Source organism: Laccaria bicolor, genomic scaffold (assembly GCF_000143565.1).
Source record: "Laccaria bicolor S238N-H82 LACBIscaffold_3 genomic scaffold, whole genome shotgun sequence".
Classification (NCBI taxonomy): Eukaryota; Fungi; Basidiomycota; class Agaricomycetes; order Agaricales; family Hydnangiaceae; genus Laccaria; species Laccaria bicolor.
This window is the reverse complement of record NW_001889874.1, coordinates 1,820,950-1,839,081: the sequence shown is the minus strand read 5'-3', so window position 1 is coordinate 1,839,081 and position 18,132 is coordinate 1,820,950. Positions and strand designations below refer to the sequence as shown.

Sequence of the window (18,132 nt, the reverse complement as noted above, 5' to 3'; positions counted from 1 at the left end):
GTTGGCCATAAAAGGAGATCAAAAAAGCGCAATAATCCACTACACTATACAGCCCTATATAATCTTTACTAATACATGTAGTTACCATATATGTAATTTTTGAAAAACGGTGTCCTTGTCCCAGACATGACACCAGAGCCTCTATTTTTGCTTCGTTCCAGAAGAATGCTTTGAGACGCTTACGGAAACCGATTAGTTTTTGCGGTCCGAAGTTCCTTGAGATAGGGAAGTCAACGTGTAGTCTAACCTCGATCATCAATTCATCCACATCAAGTTTGGCAACAAACCACTGTTCTCAGATATCATGGTTCTCCATTCTTTGTCCATCCTCATCGTCCTTACACTTTTTCGCTTTTTCGCTTTCTTAGTCACACAGTGGATCCTCGGTGTGAATGGTGTTAGCAGCCGCCCTCGTTTCAAGAACGTCACTATCTGGACCAAGCACAGGTCAGCGAAAGAACGTAGCGTACAATCCACGCTTTGCAGCTTCGCGTTTCGCAATTACTAGTAGACTGGTTTGACCTGTCTGGCCGACGGCGTCTGCCAGTAGGGTGTTGGTGCCTGAGGTGCGTCCCTTCTACTGGCGACGAGTGGTAGAAAAATCCCCGTCGTTGAGCGTTTGAGTGTAGTCACGGTGGATGAAGATACGGAGTTCGGCTTAGATGAAATCAGTGGACACCCTCACAGCTGGGGCGCCGCAGTCGCTGTCGTTCCCATCTTCATCATCATCGCTCAACAACTTGACCTGGATGGACTTCGCGGCTGCTGAGAAAAGACTTTGAGCAAGGTGAGGTGAAATTTTATCCCCGTATCACGAAACGACGTACTGATCCCAACGGGAAGGCCTCGTCGCGATCCTTGCCTAGTCCTGCAAGAGCTCTTTTCTGTGGGATGGCAAGGGGTCGACTGATAGCGCCTTAGCGGAGTCCAGTACCTTTACCACCCCATCCTTGGGCAATTAGGTAGGAATGGCCATCCAAGGGCATGCTTTGACCGTGGGGAATGTGAGTGAGGATATTTTTGAGCGGAGTTTTTTTCGGTCAAAGCTGCTTTCATCCGTCATCCTACTCACTAAAGTTCTTGCCGCTCGTCAAGAGAATGGTTCCCCCGTCGAACAATGACCGGAATAGCCATTTCGCCAACTGAATTAGTTCATCGACAAGACCAAAAGACTTTTCTGTCGACCCAGGACGCAGCGAGGCTGCGAACTTACTCTCCATGACCTACTGGGAGTCCTCTAGCTTACCCTTCAAGCTTAAGCTCATGAGAATTCGACCTGCCTAACGCGGGACGCGGTAGTACCGTGCTTCTCTACGCCATATTTGCTACGTACCAGTCGACGTCTCTCTCGAGCTGGGATAATATGAATATCACTCCTTCTGTGTCACTGCGATTCATGGTCCTAGCGTTTTGTGGCGGTGTGGTGTTGTTCACTGGTCAAGGTTACCATTTCAGGATTCCCTATCATCCTGGTCCCCTTGGTTCACTGAGGGTAGGAAAAGCGAACGACGTTCCGTCGTCCAAGGCTTGGGAAAGATATTCTGAATGGGCAAAGAGTTACGGTAAGGCACTTGTGCACTCGACATCTTCTAAAATGATATATGAACCCGTGGCAGGCGATACCATACGTCTCCTTTTATCCAACCAACACTTTGTGATCCTGAAGTCTAAAAACATACTCTTGAAGTACTTGAAAAAAGGCTTAACCAACTATCCCGACCGTTTATATAAACTGTGAGTGTTCACGAATCGTTCTGTAGAAGAAGAAAAACATATTCTCCATAGTACGGGGTAGGCATTTAATGCTGGCTGCCTTAACCCGATCCATGGCGTCAACATAAAGAGATGTTTGAGCGATCATGCCGTTGCCGAGCCTCTTGCAGCTCCAGACCTGTCCAGACGAGGGAAGTCAACGATATGCTCTATGGTATACTTTGTGCACTCGAAGCTACAGAGGTCATCATGAAATATCAGCGAGCTTCGATGACCTCAAAGTTGAGAACCTGTTTTGTTGCCGTTGAAAAGTTCTCTCTTTCGGTGACTCCAGGCTCTCGGCTTGTAAACGCGATTCCTGTTCTCCGCCATCTGTCCGCTTAGTTTCCTGGCGCTGATTTCAAGCACTTTGGGAATGAACTCAAAGCAAAACGTCTCGTTCAACTTTGTGTAAAGCAACACAATTGAAGTCATAAGTATCAGCTCCGTTTCAACTTTCCTTCAACCCTTTCATCTCTCAGGATAAGGGCATAGCAACTCCAATAATGGAGTTGCTACCCTTGAAAAACGTAGGTCGCACAACGGATCACAAAAAGAGGAAGATGCGATCAAGGAAGTCGCTGCGACGAGTTATTCGAAACCGCTGCGGAAACGGTATGATTCAATTACCGTTGTTTCGTGCTGAACAACTTCAGTTACCTCGTCAATAGACTACTTCGGTTCTTGGCACGTCCTCTTATACTTTGACTGTATTCTCAGAGGCGCAGAAGCGAGCCCAAGAGGACATCGACCGTGTCGTCGGTGGACATCGTCGGCCTCATTTTGATGATCGTTGCCATACTTGGAAGCACTCCTTCGGGAGCGGTTACCCGGAGATCTTTCGCCCAGAGAGGTTTCTGACCAAGCCTGGTTACGACTAAGGAAGTTTTGGTTTCTGGATTCGAGAGGGGGCATGTTTTAGACTGTTAGTATCTTCACTTTTTCATTCGCATCCCAGCATTCGCCCTGGGCGAGACATGGTCAACGCAACGGTGATTCTTTTCGAATACCATTTGTCTTTTCGAGTCTGACCAGTTCCATAGCTTTGGTTTTCGAGTGCCACTGTTGCAGGTTCAACATTGAGAATGCGAAAGGTGCAAATGGGGGCGAAATCCTCGTTGTCGTAGGAGGGTACACCATCGGACTAATCTCGTTCGTACTACGAATTTGACTTCACCCGTTTCGCCGGACACTCATGCCCTGTGAAGCCGTCCTATTCTCCCTAGCTCGCATTGAGCCAAGGACAGCGGCGGTTGCGTGGCCTGTGGGCGCTCAGCCACGTACATGTTTTGGACCTACATTGGTTTATAAATATCAGTGACCTGCTTCGAAGAAGCTCGCGAGCTTATTATCACGGCGAGGCTATCATTGATGCTGTGAACCACGGGTGTATTATCTCTTTGCACTGTATGGTTTTTAAAATAAAATGAAAATACCCTGCCAAGTGCTTGTTCATTGCCTTGCCTGACTGCTTGTCCACTTCCCTGCCTCTCTGAACTGTGTATGTTGGAGCGCTAATTATCGACGCGTTGAATGTTAACCTCGTGACCGCGTTGGACAGCTCCCGGAAGTGCCGGAGCCGGGAAATGCCATTTGGAGGAGAATCCGGAGCCAAATATGGTAGTGGTATCCGGGGACCTTGTGCATCGTGGTGATGCATGAGGTTCAATTTGCGGTTGAATTTGGTTGAATTTCTCGTCTGCTTGTCGCTTTGAATCGCTTTCGTCGCTTTTGCTTTGCTCTCGTCGCTGTCGTCTCCGTCGTCAAACCCTCTTTTACAATGTCAACAAGCCCCTCAACCTCCCCCCCACGCACACCAGATGAACGTCTCGCGTCCCATACAAAGGCTTCCTCAACCCCCAATTCAGACGACTCGTCTGTAATCGATGATCTTTCCTTTGACTACGTCCTCGACGGTGAAGGTAACTTCATCCGTCTATCCAAGGGTTCGTCTTCAAAATCAAATTACTCATCGCCACCAACGCCCCAAGAGGCCCCCCTACAACCCGACCTTCCTCCGACCCTCAAGCCCCCAGCATCTCCCTCAGACTTGCCCATTTCACGCATATCTCTTTCACGCTCAGAAAGCGCGTTTCCTATACTTACGGGGGGCTCAGCAGCTCTACAGAATGATAAGCCAACGAGATCCTTTCAACGCGTCGCGTCAGGTCCTGCTCTTTCAGTTCCAGGATCCTATCTTGCATCAACTACGTCTTTGTCCAAACCGCGGACGATACCCCGTCGCGTTACGATGGAGGAGCATGGCGACCGTCCCGAGGCCAATGGTGCTTCGCGGCTAAGACAAACATTAGAGTCGGCTGCGTACACCCTCCAAGAAGAAAAAGAGAACATCAGCGAACCTGATGAAACTCCCTATGCACCTTCTATTGCCAACAAACGCCGGCATTCTCCTCCTTTGGCCACCCGTTCCGTCCCTTCATCAAGAGCTCCTCGTACTGCCTATTCAGGAAGTGCAGCTAGTAGGCCATTAGCTGAGGTCCCTGTACCTCAACGGGGGTCGCATGCTCGTCAGATCATGCCCGGCCCCAACCGTGCAGGTCGTATCATGAAGTCTTCATCTAAATATGGCGCCACTGCAAGCGCAGCACCATTCGACAGAATATCTGAACACGAAGCAAGTGAAAGCGAATACACCCCAGGCGATGGCGATTACCATGCCATAGGAATTGCATTGGGCGGAGATGATACAGACCCTGAAGACGAGCCTGCGCGTTCCGTTGAGCCTGCTTCAGTGCCTCTGCCTTCTTCAAATCCAGCCACATCTCAAGTGGGAAGTGCGAGATTGAGAACTCATCTCAGTGTCAATGTAAACGTTGGAACCTCTGCCTCCCTTAGACAATCTGGAGGTGCACGACCGCGAAGATCTGCCAGCTTAAGCGATGCTCTTAGTACGTTTCACATCATTTCATGTTGCCCTCTTCTTACAGTCTATTCTGTAGACCACGATGATTACCAGTTGCAACTGCAGCATCAGTTCCAGGGTTCACACTCTCGCCCAGGAACGAGTTTAGGTTTGTAATGCATACTTATGGCCAAACAATTGCTGATATCCAACGTAGGTTTAAATGGAAACGAAAATAACACCGCGGGGGCAAGACGGGTGACTCCAGAAGAGAAGGAGAGAATGGGCAAGGAAATGGAATCTGAATATGAGAGTAAGTCTCTCATGTTGTGTGCGAGAACCTTTGTTGATACTATCCTTTCCCTTTTCTTTCAGGGTATCGGAGAGAAGCAGAAATTGCCGATCGTACGTTTCCTTTTTTTCTGTCCAGAAACTCACATCACTGACCCATTCACGTCTAGAACATGACATTCACCGACAATCACCTTCGCCGACGCATAACCAACAAAACCAGCATCAAGGACAACGAGCATATGTCCACAGACGTCGAGATTCGGACACGTTACGGAGTTTGGCGCCATCTACATCAGCATCCGGTCTTGGTTCACCCACAGTTATGGACATGCCCCCTAGGCCATCCCCTACTGCATCAACACGGTTGCACGGACGATCTTCACCTCCCACGTCGAGGGGCCGAGTCTCGCCTCCTAACACAAAAGGGCGAGTTTCCCCTCCAACGACTAAGGGTCGGGTTTCCCCTCCAACGACGAAAGGTCGTTTATCTCCTTCAGGTGCTAGCAGAGCTGGAAAGGAAGTAGCAAAGCACAGACGGAGCCCGACTGCCCCCGAGCCTCCGACGACCAGTGGCATGATTGGGAGTGCGGGCAGTAGCGTTACCGCAGCGAAGACATGGGCGGTTGTTGAGAAGGATGACGATTATGAGTACGGAGGCGCGGCAAGCTCTGGGGAGAGAGAACGTGAGAGAGACAGGGAAAGGGAACGAGATAGAGACAGGGAACGAGAACGAAGGGTTCATCAGTCACAAGCATCGTTGCAGCAACAGCAGCAATATGCCCAACAGGCGGCGCCAGCACCTGCACAATTAAATCGCCATATTGTTGTATGCATCGTTTTGACTCTACCTTTCGACAAAGTAAACTCATCACTTAACATACTAGGTGAACAAAAAGGCGTACGCTCGACTCGATATGATCGGGAAAGGCGGTTCCTCCCGCGTTTTCCGTGTGCTTAATCATGCAAACGAGCTATACGCTATCAAACGGGTATCGCTCGACAAGACAGACTCGGAGACGATGAGTGGCTACATGAACGAAATTGCTTTGCTCAAACGGCTCGAAGGGAATAGTCGAATCATTCGCCTGATCGACAGCGAGGTGAAGGCTGGACCAGGAGGGAGCAAAGGACATTTGCTTCTTGTAATGGAATGCGGGGAAATTGACCTAGCAAGGTTGCTCCAGGAGCAGATGAAGGAACCTGTGAACATGGTTTGGGTTTCCTATTATTGGCAACAGGTGCCATTTTTTTGCGAACCTTCTATTCTGGGAAGTAGTCTGACAGTCCACATCTAGATGCTGCAAGCCGTGCATGTCATTCACGAAGAAAAGATTGTGCATTCTGACTTAAAGCCGGCAAATTTTGTCTTAGTGCGTGGTCAGCTTAAGCTGATCGATTTTGGGATCGCAAATGCCATCGCCAACGACACGACGAACATCCAGAGGGATCATCAGGTCCTGAAATAACACTCAATTATGCCGCAGCGCTAATTCTTTTCATATAGATTGGTACTGTGAATTACATGAGCCCAGAAGCCATCGAACTTCCAGATGGTATGCGACGGCTTAAAGTTGGTCGACCGTCCGACGTCTGGTCACTAGGTTGCATTCTATACCAGATGATCTATGGACATCCACCGTTTCAGCATCTTTCGGTGTACCAAAAGATGAAAGCCATCCCGGACTCGGCACATGTTATTGAGTTCCCAGAGTTCGCTACGCCTTGCGTCCCTACACCCAGACCATCGAGTTCTGGTGGCAATCAGGTCGTCGAGCCTCCGAAGAAACTTGACCACTTGAAACGAAAGGTCAGGTTGGACGTGATTGCGGGTATCAAGAGCTGCTTGTGCCGGAATCCGAAAGAGCGGGCAACAATTCCAGAGTTGCTTGACCAAGATTGGCTAGCTTTGAAAGAACGTGAGTTGCCTGCTCGTTGATAACTCCCGTGGTGCTTAAATCACGTCCATTCTCTTTAGCAGAAGTTTCCCCCGTGAAACCGTCGTTGGCATCTGACGAAACCATCATTAACCCTTACTATATGCGTCAATTACTGCAGTATGGGATCAAACTGGGTGAAGCGCAGGGTACGGCTATGGACGACGAATCGCTACTTCGTGAAGCTGAGGTATTCATCATCATCTGGACTATTCAAATGCTCTACTAACCAGCATCCTTTCCCAGCGCCTCGTTGCTGAGCTCAAATCCATCCAACCTTAGTTTTCAATATTCCTTTCTCAACACCTCGAACATCTACATTCCTTTGCATTCTCCTTTTTGCATACGTCCAACCATTCCACTGAAACTCGCATTATAGATTCCCATCATTTTGGACATGACTCTTACCATCGTTAATTTGCTTTCCGTCCCTTTTTTCAATTGTCATCAATCCTTAAAATATCGGGTAAACCGGTCTCTGTGCTATCCCTGTAACATCATGTATGGTTCCTCTGTACCCCCCATGCCCCATTCCATTTTCGTTCCCCGATTAACTCTTTATGACTTACCAGATCCATGGCCCATTCACTCCAATTGTTTTCATCCCGTCTTTCTTACCTATCCCAATCCAGCATCATTATTTGCATTTAACTTTTATATATTTTCTGTATGTTCGCGTTGGGACCCATGGACGTCAAACTACCCATTCGCTCCTCTTTGGCAGGTATTCTCCTTTTCTATGTATATACACCCTTGTGTCCCTGTTTTTAATATCAAACTGGCATTAATTGCCCGATGAAATGCAGTGGAAAGTAGAAAGTAAAATGACATCCATTGGGGCAAACCTCGACCCTTCCAACAAGTATATGAAGGCACAATTCCTGAGACGTGAAAAGAACAGTCCAAAGAAAACGCAGATAATAGATAAAGATTTCAGAACGAAACCGCGTCCGCAGAGCTCGGTTGGAATTTGATTGGAATTTAGAGTGCAAGGTGAACTTCAAGTGCACACTAACTCACATGATTGACTCGGACGCATTTACTAGGGTGAAGCAGGCGATGGAGGGGCGTGGGTTATGAGCATCGCGTTGAGAAAGGGAGAAAAGTGGCACATTGACGCAAGAATATACAGAATGACCGAACTTCCAATAAGGTAATCGGTCGTTAATATTTTACTCGAGGAAGTTGTTCAGCCAGGCTTTCATACGCCGACATCCAATATCCTCAATATCATCCAACAACCATTCCTCCGCCATGCGACAAAACGTGCCGGCTTTCAAAGCATGGTAATATTCGGGATCCTCTTTTTTGACCATCTTGAAATCAGGTAAGTTTCATTGGGAATGTTAATTCAAATTGAGATTGTGAAAGCTTACTGCATCGTATTCCTCTCGTAACAATTTTGCATCCGCCGGACTAGCCATCCAAAACGTGTGAAATTGACCCATTTTATCAACGAACTTAACCGGGGGTCACCGGTCCCATTGTAGCGAATCCAAGTTGGATAGTCTGCAGCTAATACAGCTGGCTTGACCACGTGAAATTCCCAGTCGATAACATTGGTGATGAGGCCTTCGTCATTGATGAAAACGTTTTGTCCGCTGAAGTCTTGATGTGATGGGACGCCTCTTAGAAGTTCAGCGTCATAGCCAGAGACAGCCTCCAAGATAAGGTTTTCGAGCTGCTCCAGGGTGACTTGCGCTTCGTCGAGGTCTGGTTTCGTAGTTCCCACAGCAGTCGAGGTCTTTTTGACGGAGATAAGCCACCTGAAATACTCCTCGATAGATTCGAAAATATTGGATGGAGTATGAAAACCAGAAGGCGAGATACAAGGACCCAGAATGGGTTTATCTGGCCGAGCATTTGCGGTCGATTTGAAGGAAGAGATACTGCCGATTCCATCTGGCGCATTTATGCGAAAAAAATCAAGTGCAATACGCGCATAGGAATGGATGTTGGCTATCTATTCATGAATCAAATCAGCAAGAAATATAGATAGGCAATGGGGAAATACAACTTTTGCCTCAAGGGGAAGAATACCAAAAGCATCGATCAAAAAGTTTCCTTCGCACTTGTACGAAGAGACCCATAGCATGAACTCGCACTCGCGCCGAAGCTTGTCTTGCAAAAGCTCACGCGATCACTGCCAAATGAGGGGACACTGTCCCTTGCAATCCTGACGATGAAGTGCCTGCCGTCCTTCGTGGACGCGTCAAGAACCTAGATATTGGGTTTTCGTAGTAGTGAGAGTTATTGGGGCATTAGAGAAGATTATAATTACAATGTAATGATTCTGGGCCAGTTGATGGAGAGCAACGATGTCCGATTCGCCGATTTCTTCAAGTCTACCAACAATCGTGTCCAGATTAAAGGCAACGTCTTCTGGATGACGGAGAATATCATGAGGATACTCGTCGCGAATCTCGTTGCCATCAGCATCCCAGAGTACGAACATGTTTAATGGTTGATTCTGTATTTGTTCTGTATGCAATGTGGGGCCCATTCCAGCTCAACAGCAAACAGGCACCCTCCGTTGGCATGTTACTTCGGGGACTTTGAAATACCCCCATGGCCAGTGATGTTCATCGTTGGCCACTGGCAGCAATGAAACTGAGCGAAAGTATTTCACTCCTTGAGTCAGATTTAGATCGTCCTATGCCGTGGCGTCGGTGTGGTTGCTTTTGAGTAGCTTCTGGCATGGCCTGTAGCGCTTCGCGAATTTGCTTGCCCTCGCGTGTCGTGATGTATCAGTCAAATTTCTCCGCTTTGGTAGGGCGACGATCGTATGGCTTCGTATGGACAAAATCGGAGGGTTTGCTCAGGATATAAGGCGGATGTGTTAATGAAATTTCGTGGGTCTGTCGATCAAAGGCCATTCATTAATCATGAAAGCCAAGTGGAAGAGACATTTAGGAGGTCATCAAGAGCAAGTTTTACATTGATGTAGGTCTATATGATAATCCAGAGATGGTAACATTGCGTGTTATCCGATAGTTAGAGGTACAGGTACACAGAGTAAGTAAATGGTAGCAGGTATAGAAGGGGTAAACATCAAGCATGTACGTCGCTACACGAGCATCCAAAAATAAATTGCAAGGTATTTTCCACCGTGCATCCGAAATATATCACTCCATCCAAAGATCAAATAAGGAAGAAAAAAAACTACTTGCGGTAAGCCCTATTATCATACCCCACCTCCCGATCAATCGTAATCTTGACACCCACGCCAGGTGAGAGGGTATCTCTGTCCTCCGGGCTACCCACGAGCCCACCCACGGGACCTTTATTCTCCGTATCGTTGACGCTCGACTTGGCGTCGGCGTCGACGACGCCCCACTCGCCCTCGGGCTTCGACTGCATGTCGTCGAGGGTATACGTGTGTGGGTTGGTAGTGGAAATGTTCGTGGGATGGCCCGAACGCCCGGAGATAACGTGAGTCGTGCGTGAGGAGGTTCCGCCGGAGGAAGCGGAGAGTGCGAATGAACCACCGTGGTCCAAGGATCCACGAACGGAGAGAATGATCCGGAGTGTCATTGAAGTCGTGAGAACGGCAGCCATGCTAATGGAGAATTAATTAGCGCTGCATCTAGAGAGTTGACATTGTTTTAAAAAACCTTGTGACAATAGTTTTGACGGGATCCTTGTTGTCGGTTGGCTTCATGACAAACCAGAAGAGCATGTTGGCCATGTTGACGATCCAAATGGCCTATCCGGAGAAAGTGTCAGGCTTGCCCTGAATCGGATGTTCGGAGGAAAGCTTACGCCGTAGAGGTTCAAGCCATCACGAAGCATCAGTTTCCACGGGCTCAGGGGTTTGGTTTGCAGAGAATCGATGGAGCGCATGAGGGCGAGACCGAACTAGTTGTGCAGTTGAGTAAATTGGAACAATCTGGCATGTAAGGAAACTTACAGAAACACTGTAGAGGAGTGTGGGCGCTACCCAGTAGATTCCAACCCAATTATGTTGAGGTCCAGCGATGCATCCCTGGCCGACAAGGAGAGGGACAGCTGTGTGGGGTACTTAGCAAGGTGTGGGTAAATATGGATAGAAGCCGTACTTCGGTAGAAACCGCAACAGATGGCGGTTATGACAACTTGGACGGCAAAGAGTGTGGACATTACAGCGAGAATTGAGCGATTCTTGTCATAAATGGCATGGATCCTAATGACATGGACCACTGGGATAGAAATGTAAGCAGCGCTCAGCGAAGGGAAGAAAATACACACTGGAGGCGGCAGCAAGGAGAATAGCGGTGCAGATGGGCTCAAAGAGATAGAATTTCCGGCAGGTCTAGGTTGGGACAGGTAGGTAAGAGCAGCGGAATAAACGTTGGGAGCTTACATCCTGTGACCACTTGGTATCGAAGAAAGCAACCGCTAAGATAAAGATTAGCAAAGCTCTGGGTTGTATTGAAGCATAACGAACCAACGACAATAAATTCGGCAGGCATGAAAATACGCATGAAATGAAAGAGAATTTTAAGAGTTGGCCATCCTGGTTGTCGAAGCAGACGCCAAGTCCTTGGAGAGAGAACAAGGGTATCCCACGCTGCGACGGTAAGAGTGCAGACAAGGAAGTACTTGTGTGCAGAGAGATGGGGGGGGAGATTGAGGGAAGGGGGAAGGGCGTCGGCAAGAGACATGATGGAGATGGGAAAAGACGGGGATAAATTGAGGCAGTTATAGGATTCTTAGAGAGGGGTATCACGACAAATTAGTTGCCATCAAATCACTACAACTTGAAATTCTTCAAAAGAATTCAAATTCTCCGCTTGGCCCAGTACTCTGTTAGACTGTCTGCATGGCCTCAACTTCAATTGACCCATCCTTCTTCCCAACGCCCTCACCTCCTCCCCCAGGCCAGCAGCAGCCAGTCAAGCCACCTCCAAATTCAAGTAATCTATACCTGTCAGTTTCCTTTATTATCTCATCCAGTTTTTTTATACTCACTCCCCTTTCAAGTGTTACCTTTCTTGCAACTCTTTTTCTCCTCCTCTTCGTCTCATGCGCCATCGTTCTGAGGTCCTATGTCATGAGACGCCGTCTGCGTCGTCGTATCGAGGAAGCCCATGCACTCGGCATCGTTCTCACTCCACGTGCGCAGGGCTCGAAACGCAGACGCTTCGGTGCAAAACCAAAGATGTTTGACGTCTGGATCTCAGAAGGTGGTTGCAAGTGGAACGACATAATGGTCAGTCCCGCTCTCATCTCATCAAAACCATCTATCCGTCCAACAAGTTTTATCTAGCCGCTCATGGCACAACCTCTCCTTGTCAAACGCCGGTACAAAGACAAACCTGCTCCACCATCATCGGATCCCGAGGCCCCTGCAAACGAATCTCCACCAGTTGACGTCCCCAATTCCACGATGCCACGTTCAGCTGTTGTGCCTTCGGCGAGTTCTCGGGCAGTCACCATCATTCATTCCCTTTTCCACCGCCGCACATCTCCGCCCCCAACACAACCGTTGATCGCACAACCAGAAAAACCACTGTATCGGATACGGACCGAAATGCTTCAAGTAGGCGTCTTGGTGGCGATGCCATCAAGACCATTGTTAGACGACAATTCCACGGAAAAGCAGTCCATGCAGGATGGCTACGACGACGAACAAAATTTGCCAGAGCTTGTTATAGGTGTTACCAGGATGTATTACCGCCCTCCCAAGACACCATCGTGAAGACTGCCCTCACGGATTGACATTTACCATATACCACATATCGGATATACCGTCAGACATAATTGTATGTACTCTAGGTCTGTACATTATTACCACTCCCCGGAAATTCCCCTAGTCGATACTCAACAATTGCATGTTTCTTGATCACTTGGAGTCAACCTTATTGGCTTTTACTTCTAGGTACCCATCAATCACTTTCCGCCTTTCATCGAGCCCATGGGCCATCACCAAGGGTGAAGAGAGGTGAAGCAACGCGTTTAGCCAGGTATGATCTCAGTTGCCTGACCATCAACAGCCTATTGATCTCTCACCAACTAATCAGACATATTATCTATGTAGTTCCTTGACCTGGGTGAGTTATTTATATCTCGATGTTTGGGCATATGATATATCCCTGTCCCTCAACAGGTCCTTCGACCTTTGCGGCGTCTTGAAACACACATGCTGAAGAAAGAAATTCTCAAGTACCTGTCAGCTAGTCCAGAATCGGGTGTAAACTTCTGGACTTGAACTTTTTTGTTATTCTTTTTCTCTCAGATCATAACCTTTTTGACGTAGTTTCATGAGATGCTACGGGACGGCACTTTGTGCAACAACACGGCTATCTATGAGGTGAGGAATATCCACTTGAAGTATGGGTGCCCGACTCATGTATTCTATAGACCGTTTATCTGCGAAAGATCCAAAACCTGCGTCCAAGACGTGTTGATAGCAAAACATGCTGCCTCCCCCGACTCTGATAAAAAGTCATCTTCTCGTGATTGTTTAGTGCAGAAGGCTCGTACAATCTGCGTATAATGAAATACGGTGAAACATGTTATTTAGCCAATTTAGGCAGCATAATTGCCTTCCAAGGACGTTCGATCGATCCCACTGTAGCGAGCCAGTTGCAAACTTGTCAAGATTACCCAATTTCGACAGTTTTCAGTGAGGTTAACGTATGGGAAGTGCCCAGCTCTTGATGCACGCATCTTGCAGAACAAGTGAATGACCCACTTACACAAGTTACAGTACATATGTAGCCTTGGACTTAGGGGGTCAGGAATTTAAGGCATTAGGGGCCGTAGGTAGTCTACAAAGTTGTAACGTCTGACATCGCCCCAATAGACTTAAATTTTGACACAAAAAAAAAACACATGTAGCCTGAGACTGAACTACAACTTGAAGAACATCTGTGAGGCGCGTCAGATTTATGACTTTTAGCGTGGTGAGCAAAATAATTGCGTTCCCTCTACCTACGGTATAACATTTTATCTGGAATGGTTTGAAGTGATGCGAAGTATGTCATCCAGCCAATTCAAGGAGGCAAGTTACTTCTTCAGGACACCCAATAAAAACATTTTAGATACATCTATAAGTACCGTCCAACCAAAAAAATCGAGGCTTGCCTCAATTACGATCCCCTAGTCAAGATTCATCAAACTCGGTGGTTCCTCCTGATCATCATCGTCCTCATCACCCTCTTCATCGTCAATCTCAACATCAATTTCCTCCTCAGAATCAGACGGCTCGAAAAATTCAAGCGACTCCAAATTATCTTTCAACCACTTCTCTTGTTTCGCCGAAATTTCATCCCGATCACACATCAACACTTTCTTCAAAGGTACCCCAGCGGCGCGGCGTGCCTCTACGAATTTCTTCATCCTCGCGCCGTCAACTCCCGTTGTGGAGATCGTGTGCAGCAAGGGACAATACGCTTTTGCGCTGGCATGCCCCTCTGCGGGAGCAGCAGATGAACCTGCCTCAAGCGGATCCTTCTGCGCCCCCATCTTGTCGAAAATCGCTTGCTCGGCCTCTTCCGAGCAGTTGATGTTCAACGTCAACAGCCCCGCAAGCCGGTCCAGCAGCACTTCCACCGCCTTGTTATCAAGGGGAAGCCCAGAAATCTTCATATGCTCCAACTGTGCAAGGAGAGACTTCGTCTTGCCCCTTATAGGTTTGGCAAGCGCTTTGACGACAAACTCGGAATAATCCTGTTCGTCAAACGCCAACGCCAGCTGAGTGACGTTGGGCACGTCGAGGTGCTGCATGAGCGCTGTGGCGTAAGGTGGGGGGTGATAGCATAATACGAGATCCTTGAGCGACGGGATCTCGTGTGCGTGCGGACCCCATTCCTCGTCCGAGTCTGCGAGGAGAGGCGTACCAAGTGCCGGACCGGAGAGGCAGAGGGTGAGGGTTTCGAGATCGGGGCAGTTGTCGAGTATCTCGAGGAAGGTTTTGTAAGAGGGCCGGACGTCATGGGCGTGATATGCGAGTTCGAAGTCTTGTAGACCACGGAGGTAAGAGACGGACGCCTCCCAGTCAACGTGAACGCCCCACAGGGAGACGTGCGTGAGGTTGGGGGCGATGCCGTGGAAGGGGACGAAGCGGGTATTGAGTTCTGCGGGGGTGAAGATGTCATAGTCTTCGCAGTCTTCGTAGTGGTAGAGCTGGAATATTTCGAGGAGTGGAGCGGCGGGGCATTCGGCGAGGCGCGTGAGTGCGGCGTAGACGTAAGGGTAGAAGCTTGCGGAGAACTCGAATAGTCGCCATCTAGCGACGTGGGGGATGACCAGATCGAGGATTTTTGCAAGCTCGTCTCGTGAGAAGAAGGTAGGTTCCCCGCATTCGTGGTCCTCGTCCCCGTCCTCGTCGTCGTCGTCGTATTCATGCACATGATCTTCCTCCGTCTCGCCGTCTGGAATTGTACAATCTATAAAGATATCAAGTGGGAGCCCCTCCGATCGCTGAATGTACGCCTCCAGCTTGTCAAATCTAGCAGGAGCCACAAATTCAAGGGTTGTCCAAAGGGTATGGGACTGGAGGGCGACTTCGCGCCAGTGCCGACACACATGTGAGGCGAGAATCTGGAAGGGAAGGACGCTCTCCACTTCAAAATCTTCATCGTCAGAGTCGTCATCTTCTCCGTCAGAGTCGTCACTTTCTTCGGCGCTCTCCTCATCTTCCCAGTCCTCATTATCGCCATCATCAGCGTCATCAATGATTTCTTCATCCTCGCCTAACCGCAGAACCGGGCCTTTTTTCAACGGCTTTGCCAGACGAAAACCATCATCATCAGAGTCGCCTGGGTATTCAATGGTATGTTGATCAATATAGTCCACATCGTCGTCGTCGTCTGCGCCCTCCTCCTCCTCCATCTCGCGCCCGACCTTGAAAATATACGCAAGAAGCTCATTGGGAAGATCGTTGATGGGACATTTTCCGTCGGAGGGCGGGTTGAAGGGGTTGTTGGCAAGCATTTCAGTAGTGACCTTCCACATGGCCTCTTGGGGAGTGACCAAGGGCTTGGTGCGGAGGACGTTGGCGAGGTTGGTGGAGATATCGCTTTTGAAACGGCGTTCATGGGCGGAATTTGGTGCGACGACGCGCAGTTTTGGTGGCATTTTGTAGTGTTTCGTTGCTGGTGGGTTTCTGGTTTGTAAATGGGACTATATATAAGAAAGTTATGTGGGGGGGCGATGATGAAGAGAGTCGATCAAAAAAAATCTTATCAGTATACACGTGATGGATAGCCTCTGCGCTCATCTCTAATTCTCTCTTGAAACCGTTCAAAACACCCTGGCGACACAAGAAATTAACAGAAAACCCCTCGCCAGTGCGATGCTGGCCATATTGCCGTAAACAACGTGCGGGATCGCGCTGGACGGCGCTAATATGATCGTTTGACGCGGCGACGCCCTTGTGAGCTTGTTTTACATAAAAACTCCAACGATCGTCATTCTCACTGAAACCTTCAACATGCTTCCAACAGTGAAAACCCCATTTACCGGCCCAGAGCCCATCCTACTCATTGACCAAAGGCTCACCGACCAAAATGTCTGGGGTCGACTCAGCCACGCCGACCACGCCATGATCATCAAGCTAACGGAACAATTCATAGAAAGAGTCATCGCAGATGGGTCGCCCGAGTTTATGGTCAAATTAGGGCTCCCAAGTGACTTCAAGAAAGACCACATCCTTGAGAAATTTTATTGGCAGTTGGCTCAGTTTTACAGAGTGCATTTCAACCATATTATCAGTCCAAAGTTGTATTTCTGACGACGTCTTAGTACTCGACCCCTTCACGAATCGCAGATGCTGTTCCAGCTCTCGAATTTGTAATTGACGTCTATAAACGCTGCAATCCGAGCGGGAATCAGATCGACATTTTCCCCATGCTTTACCTTGGCGTTGCCCTCAGCAAGAAACCAGGTGAAGAGGAGAAAGCAATCGAGACCTTCGAAGAGGCGCTGGACAATTTGGACAAAGCACCTCAGATGCCCGTACGTGGCTTGATTTGGGCCCGTGCATACTTTAGCAGGACGTTGAGGAAGAAGGGGCGCGTTGAGGAGGCTAAGAAACAAGAGAAGTTCATTCGGTAGGTTTTCATGTGCCCCCAGCTATTCAATTCGCTGAACTGTTAGTAGGGAATGGATTTTGGGACATCCGTACAGCATGCCTCCAAGCGAGTTGAAGGAACTCGTAGTGGAAGATGGCGTGGCTGATTATGTCTTTTCTCACCCGGACATGAAGACTGTTTTCGACCATATGGAGGAGATCAAGGATCCTGCCACTGGTGCTACTGTGGTCGTTGACAGGATGATGGCCAGACAACCTTTCCAATAGCTGGAAAATCTAAGTCTATTCAAGCCAATTGTACAACACATAATGCCCAATGTTTTCCAATGTACGCGCAGCATGGTATTGAAGAGCTCACAATACGGCATGACCTCGCGACAACACGTGATGGATAGTTTTCCTTGAAAGTTGAGCGGTCATTGAAGAACCTCCAAAAGCCCGAAAGAACTCTTCGCCAGTGCAATGTCAGTCATGTTGCCGTTACCGCCGTACTTTATGGCGCTGGGCGGCTAGGATGCGTCATGGTGCATTGGTGCTAACTGCATTACGGTAACTATCCCACACTTTACATAAAACCCAACTCATTGTCTACCACCAACAAATACAGTGTTTTGCATGTGAGATTAGAATTCGAATCTCACGAAAACTTGTTTGTTCTTGTGGTCTGTGACTGATGGGAGTCAAGGTGACCTCGAAGTCACTTCGATTCGACGGCAACACTAGAGTCAACATTCAATCATCGACGTAAATGCGGGTTCCAAGCAAGTTCCAAGGGAGGGGACTCCTCCACTTCAAGAAAATATGGATCTAGTCGGAAGACTAGATCCTTTATCGGCTACCCGTGACTTCACTAAGAGCGCTCTGGCAGAGGAAGTTCAACGTTCAACGCTGTGACACCGAGGAAGGCAACATCACACATTACAACTAATACAAGAACAAACAACTTTTCGTGAGATTTGGATTCCAATCTCACATGCAAAACACTGTAAATGCTTCCAAGAGTAACAACCCCTTTCACAGGGCCGGAGCCCGTGTCCCTCCTTGAAAAAAAGCTCCTCGACAATTGGAAGCGACTGACCCCAGAAAACCAAGCCGCGATCATCAAGCATACGAACGAATTCATTGACAGCGTCCTCGCGGATGGGTCACCCGAGTTCATGGTCAAATTAGGTCTTCCAAGTGACTTCAAGAAAGACCATGTCCTTGAGAAATTTTATTGGCAGTTGGCTCAGTTTTACAGAGTGCATTTCAACCAGTGTAATCAGTCCAAC

At 48.4% G+C, this 18,132-nt stretch overlaps 8 protein-coding genes across 8 annotated transcripts; 5 read left to right on the top strand and 3 right to left on the bottom strand.

The window, feature by feature from the left end:
* Positions 1 to 304: 304 nt before the first annotated feature.
* LACBIDRAFT_322799 (uncharacterized protein) lies at positions 305 to 1,795 on the top strand (the record flags this gene model as incomplete). Its single annotated transcript, XM_001876149.1, has 5 exons — positions 305 to 447; positions 922 to 1,004; positions 1,407 to 1,562; positions 1,617 to 1,734; positions 1,786 to 1,795. 5 exons carry the CDS (start codon positions 305 to 307, stop codon positions 1,793 to 1,795), a joined length of 510 nt encoding a protein of 169 aa, XP_001876184.1.
* Positions 1,796 to 5,793: 3,998 nt separating this feature from the next.
* Positions 5,794 to 6,845, top strand: LACBIDRAFT_230208 (uncharacterized protein; the record flags this gene model as incomplete). The annotated part of the gene is made up of 4 exons (XM_001876148.1): positions 5,794 to 6,147; positions 6,205 to 6,363; positions 6,414 to 6,619; positions 6,722 to 6,845. Coding segments are annotated over 4 exons (843 nt in total), but the record flags the coding sequence as incomplete, so codon positions are not given.
* A 395-nt stretch (positions 6,846 to 7,240) lies between these two features.
* On the top strand, positions 7,241 to 7,642 carry LACBIDRAFT_308933 (uncharacterized protein; the record flags this gene model as incomplete). The annotated part of the gene is made up of 1 exon (XM_001876147.1): positions 7,241 to 7,642. One exon carries the CDS (start codon positions 7,241 to 7,243, stop codon positions 7,640 to 7,642), a length of 402 nt encoding a protein of 133 aa, XP_001876182.1.
* Positions 7,643 to 8,015: 373 nt separating this feature from the next.
* Positions 8,016 to 9,298, bottom strand: LACBIDRAFT_322797 (uncharacterized protein; the record flags this gene model as incomplete). Its single annotated transcript, XM_001875727.1, has 5 exons — positions 8,016 to 8,159; positions 8,220 to 8,259; positions 8,310 to 8,806; positions 8,980 to 9,063; positions 9,125 to 9,298. The coding sequence occupies 5 exons, from the start codon at positions 9,296 to 9,298 to the stop codon at positions 8,016 to 8,018; spliced, it is 939 nt and encodes a 312-aa protein (XP_001875762.1).
* Positions 9,299 to 9,726: 428 nt separating this feature from the next.
* On the bottom strand, positions 9,727 to 11,486 carry LACBIDRAFT_292497 (uncharacterized protein; the record flags this gene model as incomplete). Its single annotated transcript, XM_001875726.1, has 9 exons — positions 9,727 to 9,792; positions 10,039 to 10,402; positions 10,458 to 10,549; positions 10,606 to 10,701; positions 10,754 to 10,851; positions 10,902 to 11,021; positions 11,071 to 11,134; positions 11,186 to 11,220; positions 11,270 to 11,486. The coding sequence occupies 9 exons, from the start codon at positions 11,484 to 11,486 to the stop codon at positions 9,727 to 9,729; spliced, it is 1,152 nt and encodes a 383-aa protein (XP_001875761.1).
* Positions 11,487 to 11,644: 158 nt separating this feature from the next.
* On the top strand, positions 11,645 to 13,033 carry LACBIDRAFT_322795 (uncharacterized protein; the record flags this gene model as incomplete). The annotated part of the gene is made up of 6 exons (XM_001876146.1): positions 11,645 to 11,751; positions 11,806 to 12,034; positions 12,092 to 12,519; positions 12,704 to 12,766; positions 12,863 to 12,875; positions 12,932 to 13,033. 6 exons carry the CDS (start codon positions 11,645 to 11,647, stop codon positions 13,031 to 13,033), a joined length of 942 nt encoding a protein of 313 aa, XP_001876181.1.
* Positions 13,034 to 13,926: 893 nt separating this feature from the next.
* LACBIDRAFT_292496 (uncharacterized protein) lies at positions 13,927 to 15,906 on the bottom strand (the record flags this gene model as incomplete). Its single annotated transcript, XM_001875725.1, has 1 exon — positions 13,927 to 15,906. One exon carries the CDS (start codon positions 15,904 to 15,906, stop codon positions 13,927 to 13,929), a length of 1,980 nt encoding a protein of 659 aa, XP_001875760.1.
* A 355-nt stretch (positions 15,907 to 16,261) lies between these two features.
* Positions 16,262 to 17,128, top strand: LACBIDRAFT_322793 (uncharacterized protein; the record flags this gene model as incomplete). Its single annotated transcript, XM_001876145.1, has 3 exons — positions 16,262 to 16,519; positions 16,573 to 16,880; positions 16,930 to 17,128. The coding sequence occupies 3 exons, from the start codon at positions 16,262 to 16,264 to the stop codon at positions 17,126 to 17,128; spliced, it is 765 nt and encodes a 254-aa protein (XP_001876180.1).
* Between the last annotated feature and the right edge of the window lie 1,004 nt (positions 17,129 to 18,132).